We start from the raw sequence: 22,361 nt of genomic DNA on the forward strand, positions 1-22,361 counted from the left end.
GCCTCAAATGATGGCCTGTCAAACGAGAGAAGGGCACTCTTCCATCTCCTGCACTACTAACAGGAGAGCCTGACAGTCTCTGGGGAGCAGAATCAGCCCTTCACCACAGAAACACCACAGTGACATATTTTGTTTTCTGTAGAGTACTGCACACCCCAGCAAACCCAAGTTCTTCAGAATTCACAAAACAAATCTTCTCTTCAAATTGCATCACCATTATGGTGGTGGACAACTTGATCTACTGCTATGAAATATATATAAATTATATATATAATATATATTTATATATATATAAATATATATAAAATATATATATATATTACTGCTATGAAATATATATGAAATATATATGAAATATATATATGTAATATATATAATATATACTGCACTGAAACTACCAGTTGCAGCTAAAAGTTCATTAGGAGTAAGGAAACCTGATTATCATGGTGATAAAATCTGACAGTAACTGTTTTTAAATATCTCTTAGGAGTTGATCCCTTCACAATAATAAGGATGAGAGAAGATGGTAGAAAATGGAACATTAATAAATGGTCAATCACACTTTTTCTAATGGAACTAGAAAAACAGCTGATTTTAAAATCAGAGTTCAATGACAAGTGTCCCTTTGTTCACTTGCTTCCTTTTCCTTCCCAGCTCTGAAGACAGGCCACTGCTACAAGAGCTTCATCCATACATATTATGATAAACATAGTACCACAGTCACACATGGATCTCCAGTATGTCTTTATTTTAGCTGGGTCCTAAAATGTTTATGAGGTCCACAGTGGCACTCTGCCCCATATACAGTAGGTGTATATATATATATGCCACATTGTATAGTGCCAAATGCCCCAGCCCCGACTCACAGGAGGGAGGTGTGATCTCTCTGCATCATGGGGAATGAATGCTCTGCAGAATACATTGTCGCTGTCGAGCTAAACTTGATGTACATCCTCATTTCTTCCCTGACCGAGACCCTTTCCAAAACGAAAGTAAATACATAGGCCCAGTGCATATCTAGTCTCATCCTGACATTGTATCAAAGTACCCTGAGATGCACATCAGGATGAACATAGGTGTCCTGAAATGTGTTTGCCTGCCAACAAATGTTCCAGGATTTGTACAACAAACCACAATTGAAGACAGCAGTGCAAAAGGAACAGGCAACAAAATCATTTGCACTGCTGAATATTCAGATAACCTTAACTAGGCTGTGGTCTATTTCCACTTACGGAAAATGGGATGTCAAAATTAAGGTGAGACGACAAAGCTTTCTGGAACAGAGATTCTCCTGAAACGCCATTTTGCAGGGACACACTGTTCCCACGCACTTCAAGTTAAACATTTACTACACAACTGAGAGAAATGAAATGCTGGCAGAACTATGGTAAAGGATCTCTTGAATTCTTTCCAAAGGTCACATATATGGACTAAATGTCAATCAAACCACCGTTCTTATAAGCAGGAGTGTAAAAATCACCAGAAAAAAAAAAAAAAAGAGCAAGATCCTAACTCACTCGCTCTCCAAAATGAAAAGAAAACCAAACCAAATTTAAAAAAAAACTTTAAAAATTTTTTTTAAAAAGACACTCCTTTTCTTAAAGATGGACTGCTTCTTGAAATCTATCAAGACAAACCAACTAGAAAACCTCTTTTTGGGAATATTTACTAGGATTCTTTTCCCAGCCAAGCTGAAATTATCACCCTCGGTACTGCAGAAGATGGTCAGAAATAATACCCAGTACAGAGTTTCAAAAATTCCATTACTTATGTAGGTTTGGGGTTTTTTTTTCCTTTGGGATATAAGCATAGCATCTACTAGAGATTGCACAAAAAACAGAACTGATAGAAATCTAGGACAGGCATATATGCAAGCGTGCATAGCTAATTCTTTTTAATAACAATAACATGCCAAAAACTCATGAACTACACAAAAGGTTAAATAAAATACTTAACTTATTCTAATGGCGAAATAATTTATATTAATTCTCAGTAAAATTACAGAAATGGCACATGTTCAGGTTTAGTTTTTGGCATGTATAGATCTGGTTTTGGGATAAGCTAAAGCAGAAGTGGAAGCTGCTGAAGCAGAAGTGGAAGCCAAGCCTTTATCCTGCACAAGCTGATTGAAGAGACAGAAGCACTGGTCTGGCAAACCTAAAAGCTGACTTTTGACGAGGAAAACCAGGCTGCTGGAGAAGAAGAAGGAGGGGAAAAATAGAAGGAACTGCATCAAAATGTCATCAGACCAATTCTGCTAGGCAAAATGGAGATTGTACATATACACTGACTTTCTACCCCAAGATCACCCATCCGTCATGACAGTGACAGCTCTGGAAGAAGGAAATACATCTTCTTATAGAACTCCAAAATATGTACAGCACCAAGGATTAGGAAACAAGAAGGAAGAAAATATTAAGCAATGCTTGAAAATTTAGCTCATTAATATCACTGACAAGGGGTTGGTGGGCATCTTACTTCAGAACAGCCAGCTGCTCCTCTGAGAGGATGGGAGCAAGGCTGAAAAGTGTAAGGTAAGAGTTTGTGTCACAGTTCTAAAATATGGACCTGAAAATAAGGTGAAGGGGTGCCAAAAGGGGCAGAAGGTTAGTGAAATCCTTGAGGTAGCAGGAGTCAGTGCCTCACAGGCCACCTGGACCCACCAAGCTCACTTTCTCTGCCAGGGGAACGAGACACATGTGTAGGCATGGATCAAGCAGGCACATTCGGGCACGGGGCTGTGGGCACCCCCCACCCCAGAGCCAGACACCACTGTCACCTGCTTGAGGAAGAGTGCAATTTGAACTGAAGGTGTTGAGTAATTGCTGTGAAGACAGCAACACAAATCCAGCCAAACCTGGGATGGACACCTTCAGCCTTCCCTTCTCTTTGCAGCACAGACCGCTGGTGCCGCTGCTTAGCCACCAGGTAACACAGTAGGCAAATTCACCTGCTGCTTCCCCAGCAGCTACTCCCAACCAACACCCACAACATGGGGCAGAACAAAACCCACCCCTTCAGTCTTTCCAGTCTACACAACACAGACGCCAGATTAGCAAAAACTACACATAAATCAGAAATAAACTGAATGCTGGCTAAAGAAACTTTTTTTAAATATAGAGAAAGCCTAAGGGAGAAGCATCCAGGCTATGGCAGGCAAACAATCATCCAAAATTTGAAAAAATGTTGTCAAAAATTTGTACCTTCACACAACATGAACAAACCTTTTACCCAGTATTTTCGAAACATTATGACAAACAGAGCTAAGCTTAATTAGCAGTAGTCTAAGTTATCTTTACTACATCAAGTATAAATAAGCTCAGTTAGTAGACTACAAGCTTCATCACAACACTTAACTTTCATCTCAGCAAGGGCTGAGTGATTTTGTATTTCAAAGACATCTCTTGCCACTCCAATAATTAAACGTGGAGGCCCCTAGAGAGAAATACAGAGAGCCATCCAGGAGACCTTGGAGCCATGAAATAATTTAACTCTTGAAATGTGTTTAAACAATATTTCAGTGTGAAGAAACACACATCTTTACTGTGCACTACATTCCTGCCATTCCAACCTGTCCACAGGTTCCTGTTCATGTTCTTTTTCCTGTGTATACAGAAAGCCTTCTTTCTGGAAATACACATTGCACAGGGAAATTTCAGAGCAAGCTACACTTTCAGATGACATGCTTGAAAGTTTGAATTATTGAAAAAATACTATCCTTTAAGACAGGAAAAAAAAAGACCAGGAGCAAGACATAGACCAGATGGTGTGGGAGACAAATCAAAACAGCACAAGGGTTATTAAATTGCATCCACTTGGAACTATTAACTGGCCAAGAATCAGCAAGACAGGTTTCCAAGTGAGCCTGAATATTCAAGGCTAAAATCCAGGGCCTAGCTGCAAAAGATAGTTGCAAAATCAGTATCAAAACTGTAAATACACAAGAAAAAAAATATTTTGTGTTTAATTTATGTGCTTGTCACAGTTACAACAGTATATTGGAACTGAGCCATCTTTCTGATGGGAGAATATGAATGCTGGCTCCCAAAAATATTCTTCCTGTACATGGTGTGTCATGATAGGTGTAAGAGCCATAAAAAGATACTTTTAAAAGCGTATGCTTTTTCCAAAAAAAGATGCAGAACTGCACAACTTTACACACTGTCTGCTGATCACAGAAAAAGGGGGAAAGAAAACTCTTCTGAAAGGCTGAGGACTAGAGCAATAAACCCGAAAACATTTTCAAATTTGTCAGAGAAACAGAGGAGCTAGGAAGGCATTTACCAAAATTATATTAGGAAAATATAATGAGAGCTCAGATTCTGCAGGACAAGGGCAATTAAAAAGAGCAGTTGTTTAACCAGAAAGTTTAAACAACAAAATGTTCTTGAGGCCAGACATCTCTTTTAACAACTCTTTTTCAAATGTAGTTAAAGTATACAAGGTAAAAAATCACGCATTGCCTGCTAAAGGGAAAGGGCTTAGGTCAGGTATTATCAGTAATTACAGCTATATAACCTCATCTTCAAAGCAGTAAACGATGAGGATCTCAACTCCCCACTGACTCAGATTATCATTCCTATTATGCATAGAGAGAGAAATTAAAGTGCTCATGGCAACCTGAGGCTGTCTAGGCAGTCCTCATGCAATCAAGCATTACAGGTTAAAATTTGACTCATACTTCTTTTAATTCAACAGATGATTCTTGCAAGGTCAGAAAAAAAGGAAATATGAAAGACACTGTAAAGCAGGACTGCCAAGAGAAAAGAAAAATGCTTTAGTGAAATCTGTTTTTTCTTTGGTGACTTAACTTAAATGTTAGCCCTTCTTTGAGTGAGGCCTTGATCCCATGAGGAATTGAGGTCCTTTCCAGCCCTAATTATCTCAAAATGGTGCATATTTCCACTTCTTTTTTCTATTCAGTGTCTAGCCTAACTAATGTTCAATTCTTTTCATTTCCTGTCATTCCTTGCCCTATTAGATTTGGCCATCAGTCCATCTCGTAACCAAACATCAGTCTCTTCAGGGTGACCACACTGTAAATTCAGTCTGTCAAGAAAAATCCCACACATGACCATTGGCTTGACTGTATTTGACAGCTCCAGCACTCTCAGAAAGCCTTCCCTCAATAAAAATACAGGGATCAACTTGAAGATAAGCAAACTGCTGTAAATTAAAGCAGATTTATAAGCAAAATTTCCAGTGACACTGTTCCAGTGAGATAAGTGGTAAAATCAATAGGAACAGGACAATACACCACTAAACTAAACTATAAAAAAAAATTCTTAGGCAAATGAAAATTGTCAAACATCAGAGCAGACTACACTTCATTTATATACACTTCTACATGTATAAAAATATACACATCTATTAACATATCTACCAAGATAGCACAAATTAGAGGCATAAAGTAAAATTTTTAAACTTTCTTTCATTTTAACCAGTTTTCCTTCAGAAAGAATCCCTAGCCTATTAGTAGTCTAAAATATCCCACCTTTCTGATTTACCCTTGGGAAAAAAAGCCGAAGCAAATAATGAATGGTATAAACTGTAATCAAGTAATCCAAACAACATCATTCACCCATCATTTAACTAAAAGTTAATAAAAAGGGAAAAACAAAAGAAAACAAAAACAAGAGATATCTTGAAATCCAATAGGAAGCAATTGCAAAGACATGCAAAATCGCAAGACTAAATAATTTCCTGTATTTTGGTAAGAGTTAAGAGGAATGTTGCTATTTACAACTATAAGAACTATAATGTTTCAAGGGAAGGACAGTTTGCTTGAACACAGACATTTGCCTGAAACATATTCAAGACCTAGAAACATCATCAGTCAAGTCTAAGACAGTCTAAATTTGTTTAATAACGTACTCACTGTAACTTCACTGACTGCAACAGAATCGTGCCATTTTACAACACCTGAAGATAAGCATTACATTTTTTTATAGTATTACCTTGTAGCTAGCATTAGCCTCTGCATTTTACAATCATATAAAAAAGAATAAAGGATGAGGGGCAAAAAAGTAACTGCAGACAAAATGCCCTGGCAGTGTTTGATTTTCCTGCGGTCAGCAGTATCTTAAAGTTCACTTTGAGAAAAGGAACTGCTCAACCACTTCCGTTAAAGATGTGTAGTTGCTCCTGTAAAATAAAATGGAAAAAAAAAACCAAAACAAAAACAAATAACAGCAACAACAAACAAACCAGTTATTGTAAGCAAGCTTTTTCTACAGCAGCAATGTCTGGATGACATTTTGGCTTTCTGGTCCCAAAAAAACTCTCCACTACTCAGTTTCTTCTTTCAGATCAATCCCTTCTCCTATGCCTACAAGAATTTCAGTGTCTTCTGAGGCCTGGAAGTCAGCCCTCCACAAAAAGACTTCAAAAGCTTGCTATCTACTGAGTGACTGATGGCATATAGAATAATTACTAATGGAAATCTAGTAGGTCAAGTACTTTAACTTCATCTTTGTGAAGAAGGAAGCTGGAACTGCCATTAAAATAAAAATGCTTTGACAAATTTTCTTTTTTCCTATTCCCCAAATAATTTCAAGGACTATCACAGGAGCTTTCTATTCACTGATATCAATTAGAAAAATACAAATTTTCTCAAAATATATACTAGAAATGTAAGTCGCAATGATTCCATAAGTCAATTATAAAATTGTTCACGTACTTTTCCCTATCTTCTAATAAATCCATTTTTGCAAGAGATTATGTTAGATTCAGTCACTTTAGAACAGCTGTTGATTTCCATCCAATTATGAAATGCCTAGTTTTCTCCAATACTTCCTGTTTTAAAACCAGACTTTTATATGTCTCTTTACAATTCTGGTTGATAATAACTTTTTCATGACACTGCTTGTTCATAAAAGACTGTTAAGTTTTTGCCATTTATGCTGTGTTATCTGTTCCCTCCTTTTAACAAGTAATCATTCAGAATGAACCACAGAAATTAGTCAAAGTTACTTAAACACAGTAGGGTACATGTATGCCAGGATATGTAAATGCAATAAGAGCTTAAATTTTATATTTCATTGGATAAAAATGTAAGCAAGCTAGTTACTCAACTACTTGAATCCAAATCAACAACAGGAAATCTCTTACCTAGAGCTTTTATTTCAGCATTTTGATCTTTTATTTTCTCTTCACAGACTTTTCCCAGGTTTTTCATTAAACATCATATTAAGTAAATGCACAATCATGTCTGGTGCCACGTGTGCATGGACACACTGTACAGAAACTTTCTCACACTAAAACTTCTCTGCTCTCAGCATACTTTCCTTCTGCCTCATTTTTCTCATAAACAAGACTATCTCACTTTCTTGTGCAATTTAAAAATTAAATAGCCTTCGTTAATTAGTTTGCCTTGGCAACAGGAGTTTCAGAAAGTATTACTGAATCTACAAAACAAGATACCACCAAAATCTATTACTGTGTCAGTGAAATGAGACTCCCTGTTCCATTTTAGATGCTGAACAGTAATGGGTGCAGAAGTAACACAAAAATGCCTATCTGGCAAGTGAAATGATTTTCAGTTCAAACTTTATAAAGATACACTATGACCATTTAAGTCTGACTTTTTGTTTTTTAAAATCTTTTATTCAGGTAAAAAAAAAAATTAACACTTTATCTTCACAAGAGAATATTGTTTCTTACAGTATTAAAAACTCATTGTTACCCCTATCAAAGAGGTGTAAATGCTACCTTAATTAATAAACTTTAATTATTTATTTTATACAAAAGCTAGGGACTGCTTCCAGAAGAGCACTGCTCCTCATGCAATTCATAATGCCATTACATGAGAGACAAATGAATTCCTTCATCTTTCTGGAAGATAACTGGTTTAGAAGTAAAACAAAATGGAAAATGTGCTCATGAAACCAGGTCTTTTAAAGTTCATCCCAGCAGACAGCTGTTTGGGGGAGAAATGGCAGAACAGTCTATAGATTTTTACACAAACAGTTTTGTGGGATCTTAGGTATGAACAAGTCATGGTTCACATATTTCCTTCACCAACCAGTCTCATGGAGACACAGACAAGTTTATCTTTAGATGGTTCAGGTTCACTCATTGTTTTCCAGTTCAACAAAACCTTACAGTAAACTATAAACCATCTTACTAAAAAAACACACATTAGTCAGGAAATCAAATCTTCATGAAGACTTATTTTCATTCAGATGTATAATCATGCAAATGAAAAAATAAGAATGGAGACTAAAGCAACTAGTCTATTCTACACCACACTCTACAAAGGTCTGCCTACCCAGATCAAACCAGAAATAGGGACTCCATAGAAATGGTTTTTCATGTAAATTAAATACAAGGAAAGTTAAGTTTCTGAGAATCCAATCAAAACCATTTCCCATGGAGCTGAGGTGGCACCCTACAGCTAATGAAACAGAGCCAATGAGTTAGTGATGTAAATCACTAATTATTCACTTATTATGTAAGTGCTAGTCTATATTTATTGCAAAATTCAATACATCAAAAATCATGCCTGATATAGAATCAACTAAAGAGAGAAGTGCTCACATACGATTTTTTTAGTAAACATGAGAGACACAAACTACTGCTGCTTCAATAGACATAAATGAAATACCAAACAATATTGTTTTCAAAACTTTTTATGGTGAAGCTCATACAGAATTCCTTTTAAAATAACTGCATTTACCTTGCATGTCCGGGAAACACCTGGAACATGAATATTTCTACTGCTTGCACCTTCAAAACTATGGCTGTAATCATGTTAAACACCAATTAAAACTATGCAGAAATGAGGGAAACATCTGCTGATAATACTGTTACATGACAGACAAAACAATCCCAAGCAAATATCACAAATACCAGCTTCAAATACTTAAAAGGATTTAGCACAGTATTTGATAAGCCAGTCAAATGAGCCTTGAGTACCAAAAAACTGAGCTCAGGAACATGTTCTTAGTCTTTAGCTGTGTTTTACAGTCTGCACATAATACAAAAGTATTAACTTGGTTTCTAAATCAAAAAAAATCCCTTCCTTGGATAGCTACTTACAATATTAATTTATATGAAATGCTTTTTCTATAGCAGAGGTCAAATTACCAGAGTTTTGAGCAGTTCCAGACACTCTACATATTTAGGAGGTTACTAAAAGATAAAAATTGTTGCAGTCAACTTTGACATAATTTGAAGTTGAACTGCTTTATTTGCTAATTAAACAGCATTTTGCCCCACTCTAGAGACTAAATTCACTGCAGAGAATTCTTACCACTTCATAACTATACTGTTAACAGCTAAACTATGACCTAGATAAGACACTTCATCATGAAAGCAGAACATTAAATCAACTAAACTTATTTTTGTTAAGGCAGCAAAACAAACTGTAGCCTTTTCAGAAGGGAGGAGAACCCTAATGGTGAAGAGAATGATGACTAATTGTATAAATGAAAGTATTGGCTTTTCTCTCTTGAGACTCAGGAAAGATCCTTTCCAAATTATGGTTTTAAATTAAAGACAGTTGGAAGTCTCAAATCTTGTCCCTTTTGGACATATATCCAAATCCTTAAACCACCACATACTTTCTAAAAACTTGGCAGTCTCTGCACAGAAAAGCCCAGGATTGACCCAGCTGACTCAGAATTACCAAAGAGAGCGGTTTCATCAGTTCAAAGGGACAAAGAAAGAAAGCAAGGAGAGAAAGGAAACAGGGAAAAGAAAGGGGGAGAGAAAGGAAAGGGGAGGAAAGAAAGAATAAAAAGGGTAAGGGGAAACCAATCCCCACACTAGGAAAAAACACCGAAGAGTGGGGGAAAAACCCACAAACAGTTTTTATACATTAAACATGTGCAACAGTAAAGGATGTAATAATTTTCACTATTTCACAAGTTTGGTTTTTGGCATGCAGAAAAACAAAGCAAGTTTTTTTCCTAAACAAGCAGAGTCCATTATTTTTTTACACTATTAAGGCTCCCAAAGGGTCAGAACCTGTAGATGGTAAAATGGCTTCTCAAGCAACATGGGTTATGAGGGAGGATGCTAACTGCTCAGTCACAGAAAACCATCTCTTTGGAGGCACTTTTCCTACCTGCTGTCCAGGAACTTTTTTTTCCAGACAGCTATGAACAGCCACTGTGGATCACTGAAATACTTTCTATCATTAGTGGGAAACCATAACATGTCTGTGAATTCCTAAGATCTAAAGTGCTACTCAATGGGTGAAGAATTAGTCAGAAAGAAAACAATCAAACAACAAAACACCCAAGTGTCACAAGGAAACATGCTGTAGGGAAAAAGGTTAAATTAGAAGAACAGAAAATAAAATGAAGGAAGATGGGATGATGTGAGCCACAGGAAATGAGGAGAACCCTGTAGAGACAATGACAAGTACACCTACTTACTCTTACATCATTTCTACAGTTTTAAAACCGTAACTTATTTCACAGAAGCATTAATGCTTAAAAATTAATTTTATCATATGCTTCAAAAGCTAGAGTAGTTTTAGTTAATTGCCTTGGTCTTGCAACATGCAACTACTCACTCAATACGGGACTTTGAAGAGTAAAATGTAGGAATACATTACCCAGTGTGAGATTAAAGGGTGTAATTTTAATCCATGAAATTGACACAGACATGATATTAAGACTCAGAGAGAGAAGTGTCATTTGCAAAGTTTTCTATGAGCTTTATCTGAACTCAGAAAAAAAAAATCAGTCTCTGAAAATAGGCAGATGTGAACTCTCTGCCTTTCAAACTGATGAATCTGGTACAATATGAAAATGTATCTTACCAGAGCTATAGAAACAAAAGTTACAGAAAGGCAGGTAATTTAAGAAGAAGCCAGAGAAGCAGAGTCTTACACATGTCACAAGGGTTTCTGCTGAGGGAAGTTTAGCTCCTGAGGACCATAACATGACATCTAAGATGCTGTATGGAATGAGAGCCTGAAGTCACTAGTGGGGAGGGAACTGCCCCCTATGACATTCTCATAGGTGAAACATGAAATTTTGTATAGTGGCAAATGACAGCTCCTTAGAAAACCATTAGAGTTAAGTCTCAGTGAACTTGTGGAGCTTCACAAGTTTCAGTGCTATGGATATCTGCCTTACTGAACTCCACAGGCAACACCAAGCTCTTAGGTGTTGCAAACATTCTGGTCTTAGCAAATGGAATCAAACACCAGTAAAATAGTATGGAGAGGGTGGGAACAAAGATGGGCAACAGAGTGAAGACAGGCAGAAAGTTTCCTGCTTAAACCATTTCACTGGTACCAAACTGGGGCTTAGCAACAATTCTTTGTGGAAGATCTGGAGTGGATCAGACCTTGTGCAAGGATATCCTGCCACAAAACAGTCAGACTTCAATCTGGGAAATAAAAATGTCATCTGGTAAATACAGGAAACAATCATCTTCCTTCAGCTTGTCCTGGTAGAGCGTGGACTAGAATACACCAGTTTTGGTTAGCACAGTTGAAGAAAGATGTTTTGGAGAAGGTCCAGTAGAGAAGAATGAGCACAACCACAAGATTCAGAAAACATGATGTAAGAGGAAAGGCTGAGAAAACAGTAACGGTGAAGGGGGTGTTGAAAGAGAGATATCTACAAGGAGACAGGAAAATTTTTGAGAAGTATTTGTGTCAAAGTTTGAGCATCTATTTCAGAAGCCACAAAAATAAAATCAAGCACAATTGCAAGAGGTAGAGGAACAAATTGTAACAGTAAATAATGCACTTGGATTGCAATCAAGTGTAAGTAAGCACTAAGTCTGCATGCCTGCCAGTGGAAGTCACTGCATCTCTGCTCCTGTCACCTCTGAGAATAGGCTATGCCAGCTAAAGTTGATTCTGTCTTGAAGAACAAATAATCCAACCTCTCAAGGTCCTTTTAGATCCCTTTTTTCCCCAGTCATACTGTGGTTACAGAAGACCTTGATCTTCCAGAAAATATAACAGACGTGAAGACACTTGAACAATTTCTACAGAGCCTAACACCACAGTAAACCACAGAGATTTGATTTTTCTCTATTTCTAGAAATGATAAATCACATGCCAGTCTGACTTAGTACAAGTAAAGATGACATTACAAATATTTCACTGATCACTAAGGCCTTGTATGCAGGAAGAAAATACTGCATCTAGTTTACTCTTCAGCTTCACACTGAGTTAAGACTTTCTAATAATTGCCTCTGTAATAAATGTGAGATAGTATTTTCCAGGTTTTGTAATTCTGAAAATATGCTATAAATTAACACCTTAGTTTTTGCAGTCCTTTCCTGCGTAAACACATAATCCTCAAGTTCCAGAATCAAAGCTGCTCCTGACTTTAAATTTGGCCTTTGGATTACAGATCGGTATAACTTCTGAAACGTGTCTTTCCTAACTCTGCATGCTCTTGTCATTGATTAGCATGATCCTTTTCAAAGCATTTTTTACATGTGATATGTTCTTAGATAACACACTAGTAAAAATAAGCATATTTTTATCAAGAGCAACATTATCCAAAAGCTCTCCAGACATAAAACTTGAAAGAAACGTGGTAGGGTTTTTTCTGTTACTTTGAAAACCACAGTATCATGAACTTTGTAACAGTTTCTCTGCTACCTCTGTTAGAGAAGGTATTTCTGAATCATATTTCTACACTGACACAGAAAGAAAAAGATAAATGTGAGATCAGCTTTAGACAAAGAGGTTGAATTACTATCCATAATTTCAGATATAAATATCCAAATTCACTGAGTTTGCGAAACCAAGTATAAAGAACAGACTCACCCTTTCAAGGTATTTTTTTAAGTACTGCTTCTGGTCTGGCTGGAAATACTTTCTACAAAAATCAATTTGTTGTATTAAATTGTTTCCAGGCAGAGCTATGAAGCACAGCTATTTTTAAAATTAAAACAACAGCAGATATGTTTTTCTCATGTAGGTTTGGTTCAGATCCTGTTCAAGCTTGCAATTTTATCTACGTATTACCACTTCTCCCTTTCTAAGGTATTCTGGTCTACCATGAAAGGAGTCATCATTAACCACCACTACAACTACAATTTTTAAAACATTTTTTTTATGTTTAAGCTCATTCTTCAACTACTGAGTTCCTAGAGCACCATAAATAATTTTAATTTCCCACTCCCCAAAAAAGGAAATTCTTATATGAACGTAGGTTTCTGGTTTCCCTGTCATAGACTCCTCCCCTTTTTTCTTTTCAACTTGATGAGAGAAATGTTTCACATTAACTCAAAAGCAGCATGATTTGTATTTCTCCACAGGAAGTTGTAAGATTTAAAAGAGTAATTACTGAGAGATGCTACAAGATCCTTGGTATTTTCAACTAAAAGAATACTCAGAAAGCTTTGATAGATCTTCAGAATCTTCACAAAACTTGCATTCTGTCCATTTCCTTGTTTACTGTACTGAAAAGACTCCCTTGTTTTATTAAGACATTTAATTTCAAAGATCATTTATTCTTACTTATAATGCAATGAAAAACTCAGTGGACTCCTAAAATGCAGCTTAAGTAACAACTGCTGAAGATCCAACAGTTCTAACACAAAGACAAATAGCTAAGACGATTTGTGGTGAGAATCTGAAAACTAAACAAACACCTGTTTGCAGACTAGACTTTTGAGGCAGGTGAGAATTTTCTTACTTAAACTGCACAGGTTCATCTTCACTCTGCAGAATCCAAACCTTAGACAGTCATCAACTACAGTAATATTGTGGAAGTGTCTCTACATTTTCTAGCCCACAAAATTATGCTAATATTTTTGCATGTATGATTTTCTCTCTCCAAGAATACAGTCCCATGGCAATTTAAGCTGCTCTGCCAGGGCCGCCATGTGCTCCTCCTCCCAGCCATCTATCTTCTCTTCCCCACACCAATGCTGGTGGTCCATGGTACTGGAGGTAAGCCAATTCAGGGACCAGGCCAGAACAGCGTTGGATTCTGCAGGGTTAATTTTTGTCCAGTCAGCTCTCTGATATACAGTTCCCATAGTTTTGCATTACTTGAAAAATATATGTCAGGGCAGCACATGTTAAGAGGACAATTTATTTTAAAAATGCTCCTCTGTTTGTCAGCAAAATCTGAAAGCAGCACATATTTAGAATCAGAACAGAACGATTAATGCCTGAAATAAAAGAGTACAGATGATATTACATTGGGGTTCTCTGTCTGCAGCCTTCACTTGCCTACTTATGCTTTTGGATTTTTAAGAAGGGATAAATTTTATTATAGATAGAAACATTGCTGCAACCTTACTAGCTCTAATATTATTATTGGGTTTATCTATAACACAATTCTGCTGTGTCATTTTTCTGAACAAGAACCAAGCATAGCAAAACTATTACTTAACTTATCTCCCAGAATACAAGCTTTTTCATTTTAAGGATAAAAAATCTCAGCATTCTCTTTGCATACTATAACTTCCTTCTAAATTTTATGATCATGAACAAGGCAGAAAATTTTATACATTGTTGAGGCATCTTAAGCTTTCAAGCAGTTCTATTTATTATTGGTTCATACAAGAGATTGACAGAACCTACTCTAAAGTCACTCAGCTGCAGTAGTCCAAGACTATCAAGTAACACTATTTTTCGGGTTTTTTTTCCCATTTTCTTATTTTCTGACCTTGTTCTATTCAAAAATACTTTTGATGCACTCATGGGAGTAATTTCTCACGCAAACCCAGGCAAACTGAATTAATGTTTCTAGAACAGTCCTTCTTGGCTTTTTTCTTCCAGAGAGCTTCTTATACAACAAGACCTTTGCTTGTTCTGCCTCCAAAGAGAAGAACAAACAAGCAAGGTCCCACAACAACTTCGTCTGATCTAAGGTGGCACTGCTGTGCCTCAGACCTCCTGTCCCTCAATGTGCAATCTGCCAGCACTGGCTGTCCCATAGACAATTACAGTTTTATCATACCACTCTCACATGGACCTGCTGTACCAGTTTCAGATTATTATTTCTTTATTAGAAAAGTTAGAGATACAACACCCATCTATTCTGTTGTAGACATGGAAGAAAGCAATCTTCTCCATTTGTGCAGCAGTCTGCCACTCTCATTAGTCTGTCTTTGGTAGAGCTCTTTGATTCCTCTTTTACACTTACATACAATAAATTTTTGTTTGTTTGTTTGTTTGTTTACAGTTCATTTGACTTAGGAGAGTTTTTCTGACTAGTATTAATTAAGTTTATTATTTTCAACCCTAATTTTTATACTTAAAGACACAGGAATAAAATTCTTCCTGTCTTTTGTGGTACATTATCTGTTCTCTATCTACACAATAATTGAATATGTGACTGTGCTATTGCTTTGATAAAGAATTAATCCATTGATAGCTTCATTTATTATTCAACTAGACAGTTGTGTAGACTGTTTTGAAAAGTAAGCCTTCAGAATTCTAGAACTCTTCCTTATACAACCAGTCAAGTCATTCTTCTTATCTAGACAATACCATGGGGGGAAAAAAATAATGTTAATGTGTTAAACTATAAAAAGCAAGGAAAACCATTTATAGAAACTATTTCACCTTGAAAACATACTCACCAGATGACGTGTTAAATGAACACCCTAGAGCAGTTCTGATGAAGACAAGTGGCAAGTGATGAAGACAAGTAATCTGGAGTTACAGAATTAAATGTTTATTCTGTTCATATAAAAGGAAGTCCAACAAAGCAATTACAAGACAGAAATCTAAGTTCAGTAGAGGTTTCACAGGTATGACAATATACACAAGGGGTCTTTTTGTTCAAGAAAGAACACTGAACTTGTTTGTTGCTGTCTTAAGAAAATCACATCTGAATAGAAATTTCAAATCCAAAAGGTATGTTAGACATGTGAAACTGATGGATTGCTCAGGGACAAAATGCCAAATGGGGATCCAATCTAATTTTCTGATTCAGCTACTCACACCTTAAAACCAAACTCTGGGAAACCGTGATCCCCAATATTTCCCCACTCATTTTACTTTGCTGCTCCTGCAAGCAGTACCCAGACAAATTATCTTCCTTCTGCTTCAGCAAAAATCATTAGAGTGGAAGAAAAAAATGCCTTATCTCTTGTGCTAATTCGCTGTCCATGTATTCTTTCATTTTTTCTCTATGACTACTTTCCAGCAGAGCCAACTTGCTGATTTAACTAAATAAACTAGGAGCTTCAGGTGTCTGTGAAACTACGCCCTCACCAACCACACACAGCCTTTAGGAGAGCATTTAATGAACTCTGCTCTAGACTCAGAGCAACAGGCACGTGAAACCACCCTCATTCTTTAGATACCTCCTACCGAACCAGTAATAAAGGTGATACCCTTCCCCTCCCTCAGCTACTGTGTATCGCTCTCCTTCACTCGCCTTCAAAGACAGGCAAACATTACGGCAAAAACAGAAGGCATAAATAGACATGAGGGCTAATTCAATCAGCACAGAGGAGTCCCTTTGCTTCCTGAAGCAGCACACGCTACTGATACGTGTCCATAATGGCGCATGGAGATACACACAAACTGATTCAACACCAGCTCAGAAGGACGGAACTGTATGTAGGATACCCATACTGGGTCTTCAATGTTGGTGGAATTCATCTACTTATGCCCATCACAGTAAGAGTGCACTACTTAGTGAAATATATTTCTATAGTGATTTCTTGTTCTCACTGATACTACAATGCAGATTGGTTTGTGTTCTTAAATGAAAGCTTTTGTCCCCTGCCATCTAAAACACAAAGTCACAATTTATAACTAAGAGATCGCCTTTTGACTTTTTGAAAAGTATGGTTTATGGCCTGGAAAGCCATGTACAGACATTTTTAGTTTTAAAAAAAGATCACAAGCTGGCATCACTTGGAAGAGGAAGTCCTTTCCCGAGCTGGCCGAGGAGGACAAACAGATGTCAAAGGCAAAAGCTGGGTTGTGAGTCAAGTGTGTGGAAAACATCAGCAAAACTATCTAGCAGGATGCTGCAAGTGAATATTGGTGTATGGCAAAGTCCCAGAAAAAGTAAATGCAAGAACCCGGTAAGGGACATTTCACTACTTACGCGTTTAGAAAAAAACCAAGAGAAAAGACAATAATTTAAGCAAAATCCATGCTTGTCCCGAATGATTACTAGAAATGCTGTAGTAGTCTTTAGTGGAGTAACAACTAAAAGCAGGATTAACAAACAATGCATCTTCTTTCAGTGCAACAAAATCCTGTCGTTCCTTTTCTTTGAAGCGTTAACTACTTTGTAGTCACTGGATTAGAAGACTTGAGTGCTTGCATGCTTTCCAGACATGCTGAGCCTAATGACAACTTCCTTTATAAAGCAACAGCCTCACAATGAATAAACAAACTTAAATAGCAAACCATTCTTTGCACAGAGAACATAGTGACAGATGCTATAAATTAGATGGAATACTGTAAGTAGCATTTCTTCCTTCTGAGCAACCACACAAGGCAACAGAGAACATCTATAAAAGGAGTTATTATTTTTAAAAAAATGAAAGTTTGCTTAATATTTTTCTTTGTCTGCAATGTTAAAAAAAATAAATACAAAGAGACCTTTAAAATAAATTCTCTCAGTCAGAAGTATGATTAAAAGCTTGAGATGCTGGCTGCTTCTAAAAGACATTTTTATTGAATATAAAATAGGAATTTAAGACACTGAAAATAAGCCATGAAAAGGACTCCACAAGTCCTTTAATTAGTGGTTAAACATATTCCTATGTCAATGACAGTTCTGAAAGCTATTTACACCTTAGACAAAGTGCAGTGAGTTTAGAAAAAAGATCAGCTTCTCTGCAAACAACTGAAAACTCACTAAACAGGATTAATTTGCTTCATCTCTCATCTGGTCCTCTTCTTCCAGCATCTTGCATTTCTATGCTGTTTACAGCAACAAAGTGATTAAGGAAATAAGTGCAATTCCATTACAAATCCTTAATTTAATCAAGACACTCAAGGGGAAAAAAAATCCAGTGCCAACTCTTGACCCAATGATAAACTTCATCACTAAACTAACAATTTAATTAACGCTAAAAAGGGTTTGATTAAGATTTGACCTAAAAATAGTTAATGTGGGCAATATCATTTATTAAAAGCTATCTGAAAACTCCTTGTACTCAAAGATGTACTGACTTTTATGAGATGACCTGTGTAAAATTTCCAGAGCCGAATCTCTTTTATTGAAGTCAGGATGGAGCTACAGCTAAGTCTTATGCAACTTTTGAGATCAAAATATTTTATAACTTTTTGTAGTTAGGCATTTAAAGACATTCAGAAGTAATCCGTGCTTGTATTTATTTCTCCACAAACACTGTACTCTCAGAAATTAGAGAGGTTTTCTCTTTGTGAAGTTAGGTAGAACATTACAAACTTCAGGGCTTTCAAAATCACAGCCATGAGTTACCATTATGTTTTCATTCCCAGATATTGCGTTGACAGAGTTGTTGTGGTTTTTGTTTTTTTTTTTTTGAACACTGCTTTCTGCATACTTCTCAAGTCACGTGAGCATCAATTTCCAGTTGATTAAATGTCTTTTCCTATTTAATGGCAAGGGGGCAAAAGTCTGTAAGCCGAGTCCATTGTGCATCACCATTTTCAACAAATGACCATCCTCATTGCTGTTGCCTCTCACCTGGCCATATTCTAAAAGTGAACACTGGAAAGGCTGAAATAACATTTTCAAAAATAAACCTTTAAGTGAAATGTAGAGTAACAATTACTCTGTTTACCATTAAGCAAATCTAATTAAACAGAAGAATACCCCTCAACAATAGAAGTACACAAGTATTTATTGCTGTGATTATGGGCTCTCAACCACTGTGACGCTTATTCAGAGAAGAAAATGGAGTCTCAAACTTCATGCCTATCGAAGTAGAGTGAATCCACGCTTTCTACAGGTGGTTGAGGCGATTATCACGAGCCTGTTTATGGGGAAGTTCTAAAATAAAAGGATAAACTCCAAACGCGCTTTTAATGGTAATTTATGATTTTATACTGCCTCCGAGAAGGTTGAAACTTGACATGTCTCCTGAGAGCATATACAAGTGGACGGAGCAGTACCATTGCCCACAAATGAAGACGGAGGTACGCTGCCACACTCCCAGCGCTTTTTCGGCCCGTTTTCCCGGCGCCAGGCGCTCCACCCGTGGGCAGCTCCGCGCCCGGCCAGAGGTTCCCGGGAGCGTGCACTCCTCCACCCCCCGGGAAGCTGTGGGGAGGCTCTGGGAGGGCAGAGAGAGTCTGGCCGTGGCAGATGCACAAGCGTCGGTGTTCTCGGGCTGCACCGGAGGGTAAGGGAACGAACGAAAAAAAGAATGAAGAAAGGGAAGAAGCTCACGGGACACTGTGCACACCTCCCTCCTGCTGCGTTCGGAAAACAGATCGAGCTGCTCAGGGTGAAGGGAATAAAGCGGGGCCGGGGACAGACAATCCGGCATCTCCTCTTACAACCGTCAGAGCACGAACGTCATCCTCCCTGCGGCCCCGGGGGATCCCCGGAGCCCCGGACCCTGCAGGAGGGGCAGAGCAGCGGGGCAGCCTCTTCAAAGGGAGCAATAAAGGCTCAAGGAAAAATAAACGCAACGGGAACTGACCCCAAATCCGCGAGCTGTAACATGCCCGCCTCCTGCTCTCGCCCGGAAAGCTCCCAGACCTCTAGCTTTCTGCTGACCCTCTCCCTTCATGGTAAGGCAACAAATGGCAAGACCTCGGACCCCGGAGCTGAATAACAGGAAATAAAGGCATCTGTCACCTCCCGGGGAGAGCTAAACGGATTAGTGAAAGCAACAAAGGGAAGAAAAGGTCTTTCAAACGTGCAATTGATTAACAAGTCCCCTCTAATCTGCAGCATCACTGTTTTTCCTTAAAGACATCATCGGTCTCCTCCAGCACGTCGGTGCAATTAAGTTAAAGCTAGGAAAGGCGGGGGAGGAAGGCTCTGCCAACCCGCCGAGCTCCCGCACTGCCCGGTGAGGACAGAAGGGGAAGGAATACAAACATGGCATGGAAATGGTGCAGCCTTGTCATCTGCTCCCTCGGTCCCTGGGCAAGGAATCCCGGGAAGGACTTTGTGAGTAAGGTTTATCTGCTGTAGAGGGGGAGAGGGCAATTTTCCAGAGAACGGCTTCATGAAAGATCAAAGAGCGGGATCCGGCAGCTCCTACCTCGACGGTGCATTTCACATCCCAGAGAAAACGAAAACGTTAAGCCTCCCCTTTCCTGCCCTGAAAGCACCACACAACTTAGGCGTGAGCGGAGGAGGGAAATTTTTAAAAAAAAAAAGAAAAAAAATTATGCGGCGTCTTTTACAGGAACTGTGTCTTACACCATCGTGGCTTTCCAACCCTACACATTCCCTAAGGTCTCTGTAAATCACGGCGCTACCCTCGGAGATGTCGGACAAACTGGCATCTGTTCAGCAGCAGCGGCGCTGCTGCCACGGCGCAAGGTCAGATGTTAATAGGGACAGTTTATTCAGCCCTAAAAACAATCGCGGAGCTCACTGAACCGCGCGCCCTAGTGTTTCCTGAGCCCAAAGTCTGACCTTCTCAGTCCCTGAGGGTCGGCCAGGTACACAGAGAAAATGGGACCCTCTAAAGCTCAAAAACACACAGAAAGAACCCCCGCCGAGCCTCCATGAGCTGCAAGCACGGCGGCTGCCCCCTCGCCCACTCAACTTTAATCCCCTCCTGGTTCCCGCTGAGATTCTGGCAACACTCAACGTCCCAAATAATAACACATTATTATAACCATTCCGAGGAGAGGGCTGGAGGGCGGGCAGAGTGAAGGAGGAGGCTCCACACATTGCTATCCACCCTCGGCAACAACAAAACCCCGAAGTTTTCCTTTGTTTTCTCCTTCTTTCTCCCTTCACCCTGCCCCCCTCAGTGGCTACCAACCAGCCTCGGAGCGCTGAACCCGCCGAAAAGAGGCACGAAGAGCCTGCCGCTAGAGTGGTGCAGAGGCGCCGGGATGCGCTCAGGGTAAAAGTTTTAGCTGCCCTCGCCTCCTGCCAACCCCCGCCCCCTTATAAAGAACACAACATCAGGTTTCCATTGTGCCAAGAAGAACCGGGAAAAAAAATAAAAGAAAACAAAAAGGATGGCGTAAAGAAAGAGAGAAAGGAAGAAAAAAAAAAAATAAAAGAAAGCGGAAAAAGAAAAAAGAAAAGAAAAGAAAAGAAAAGAAAAGAAAAGAAAAGAAAAGAAAAGAAAAGAAAAGAAAAGAAAAGAAAAGAAAAGAAAAGAAAAGAAAAGAAAAGAAAAGAAAAGAAAAGAAAAGAAAAGAAAAGAAAAGAAAAGAAAAGAAAAGAAAAAGTAACCACCATGAACCACCACCTGGGGATGCTGGCGGCTCCGCCGGTCCCAAATGGATACGCGCAATTCTCCTAGGAACTGGAGCAGCTTCCCCTGCCTCCCCTTTCCCCACACACCCCTACTCGAAGAGCAGAGGCATCCTCCCCTCCAGCCGGGGGCCCGCTCCTTACCTGCCGCGCGGAGGCGAAGGAGCGACGCGGCCGCCAGCAGGAGCAGGAGGCGGCCCGCCGCCCCCCGCCGTCCCGCCGCCGCCGCGGGGTCCATGCTGCCCGCCCGGCCGCCGCGGCACAGATCCCGCAGGTAGCCCGCAGGGAGCAGCGCCTGGGGCGGAGAGGGGTCCGGAGGCGCTGCCGCAAACTCGTCCCGGGCACCGCCGCCCCGGCCCTGCGCTCCTGCTAACGGACCGACCCCGACTGGGGGCGGAGGAAGCTGCGCTCCTTTCCCCTCCTCCTCCTCCTCCTCCGCCTCCTCCTTCCCCAGCATCCGAACGTCACCCGGGACCCGACACAGGGGAGGGGTGCGGCACCGAGGGGCGGACAGGACAAGGACAGTCCCTGCGCTCCGGCACCCTCTGCCGGGGGCAGCCTCCGGCCCCGGGCGAGGCCGCACACATTTTCCCTCCTCACTCGACGACCACCAGGAGCCAGCAGGACTTGGGCACCCTCTGAAAGGCGAGTCCTGCTCCCAGAAGCCTCAGGAGCCTGCAATCTTCCTCACAAAAATCCCCAATGAAACAAAAAGAAGCGGGCGAAGGGGCACATCGCCCAAAACTGCTACGGCTTTTCTCCTTTGCCTCCTTCCTTCTCGCTGCACAATCGAGGAACTTTTGCACCCCTACTACGTTAAAAACAAGTTGATTGAACACAGTTTCTCTTGCTTCCAAAACGCACAGGGGCGTCAGCAGCGCAGCACGCGCTCCACCACAGCTGGGATCTCCTTTGCGCTCTACCGGTTCTCTCAGGATAGGGTGTCAAAAGTAAAGTTTGCTTTCTGTCTTCAGCAGGCAAAAATAATCTGCTCCCAGTAAAGTTTCAAAATATTTCCAAGTTACTTACTATCAGAAATAAGGGCATTCTGAGCATAATTTAAGTAAG

The 22,361-nt window shown here is 39.4% G+C and overlaps 1 protein-coding gene across 1 annotated transcript in view; it reads right to left on the minus strand.

Annotated features, from left to right (window-relative positions):
- Positions 1-21,661, minus strand: part of ROR2 (receptor tyrosine kinase like orphan receptor 2) — a 144,022-nt gene extending 122,361 nt beyond the window's left edge. Inside the window, exon 1 of the mRNA XM_082301059.1 lies at positions 21,438-21,661. Coding sequence (XP_082157185.1) covers positions 21,438-21,531 — 94 coding nt within the window. The 5' untranslated portion in view covers positions 21,532-21,661. The remainder of the gene's footprint in view (positions 1-21,437) is intronic.
- Between the last annotated feature and the right edge of the window lie 700 nt (positions 21,662-22,361).

The sequence above is a fragment of the Coloeus monedula genome (genome assembly GCF_965178545.1).
Source record: "Coloeus monedula genome assembly, chromosome: Z".
In the NCBI taxonomy this organism is placed as follows: Eukaryota; Metazoa; Chordata; class Aves; order Passeriformes; family Corvidae; genus Coloeus; species Coloeus monedula.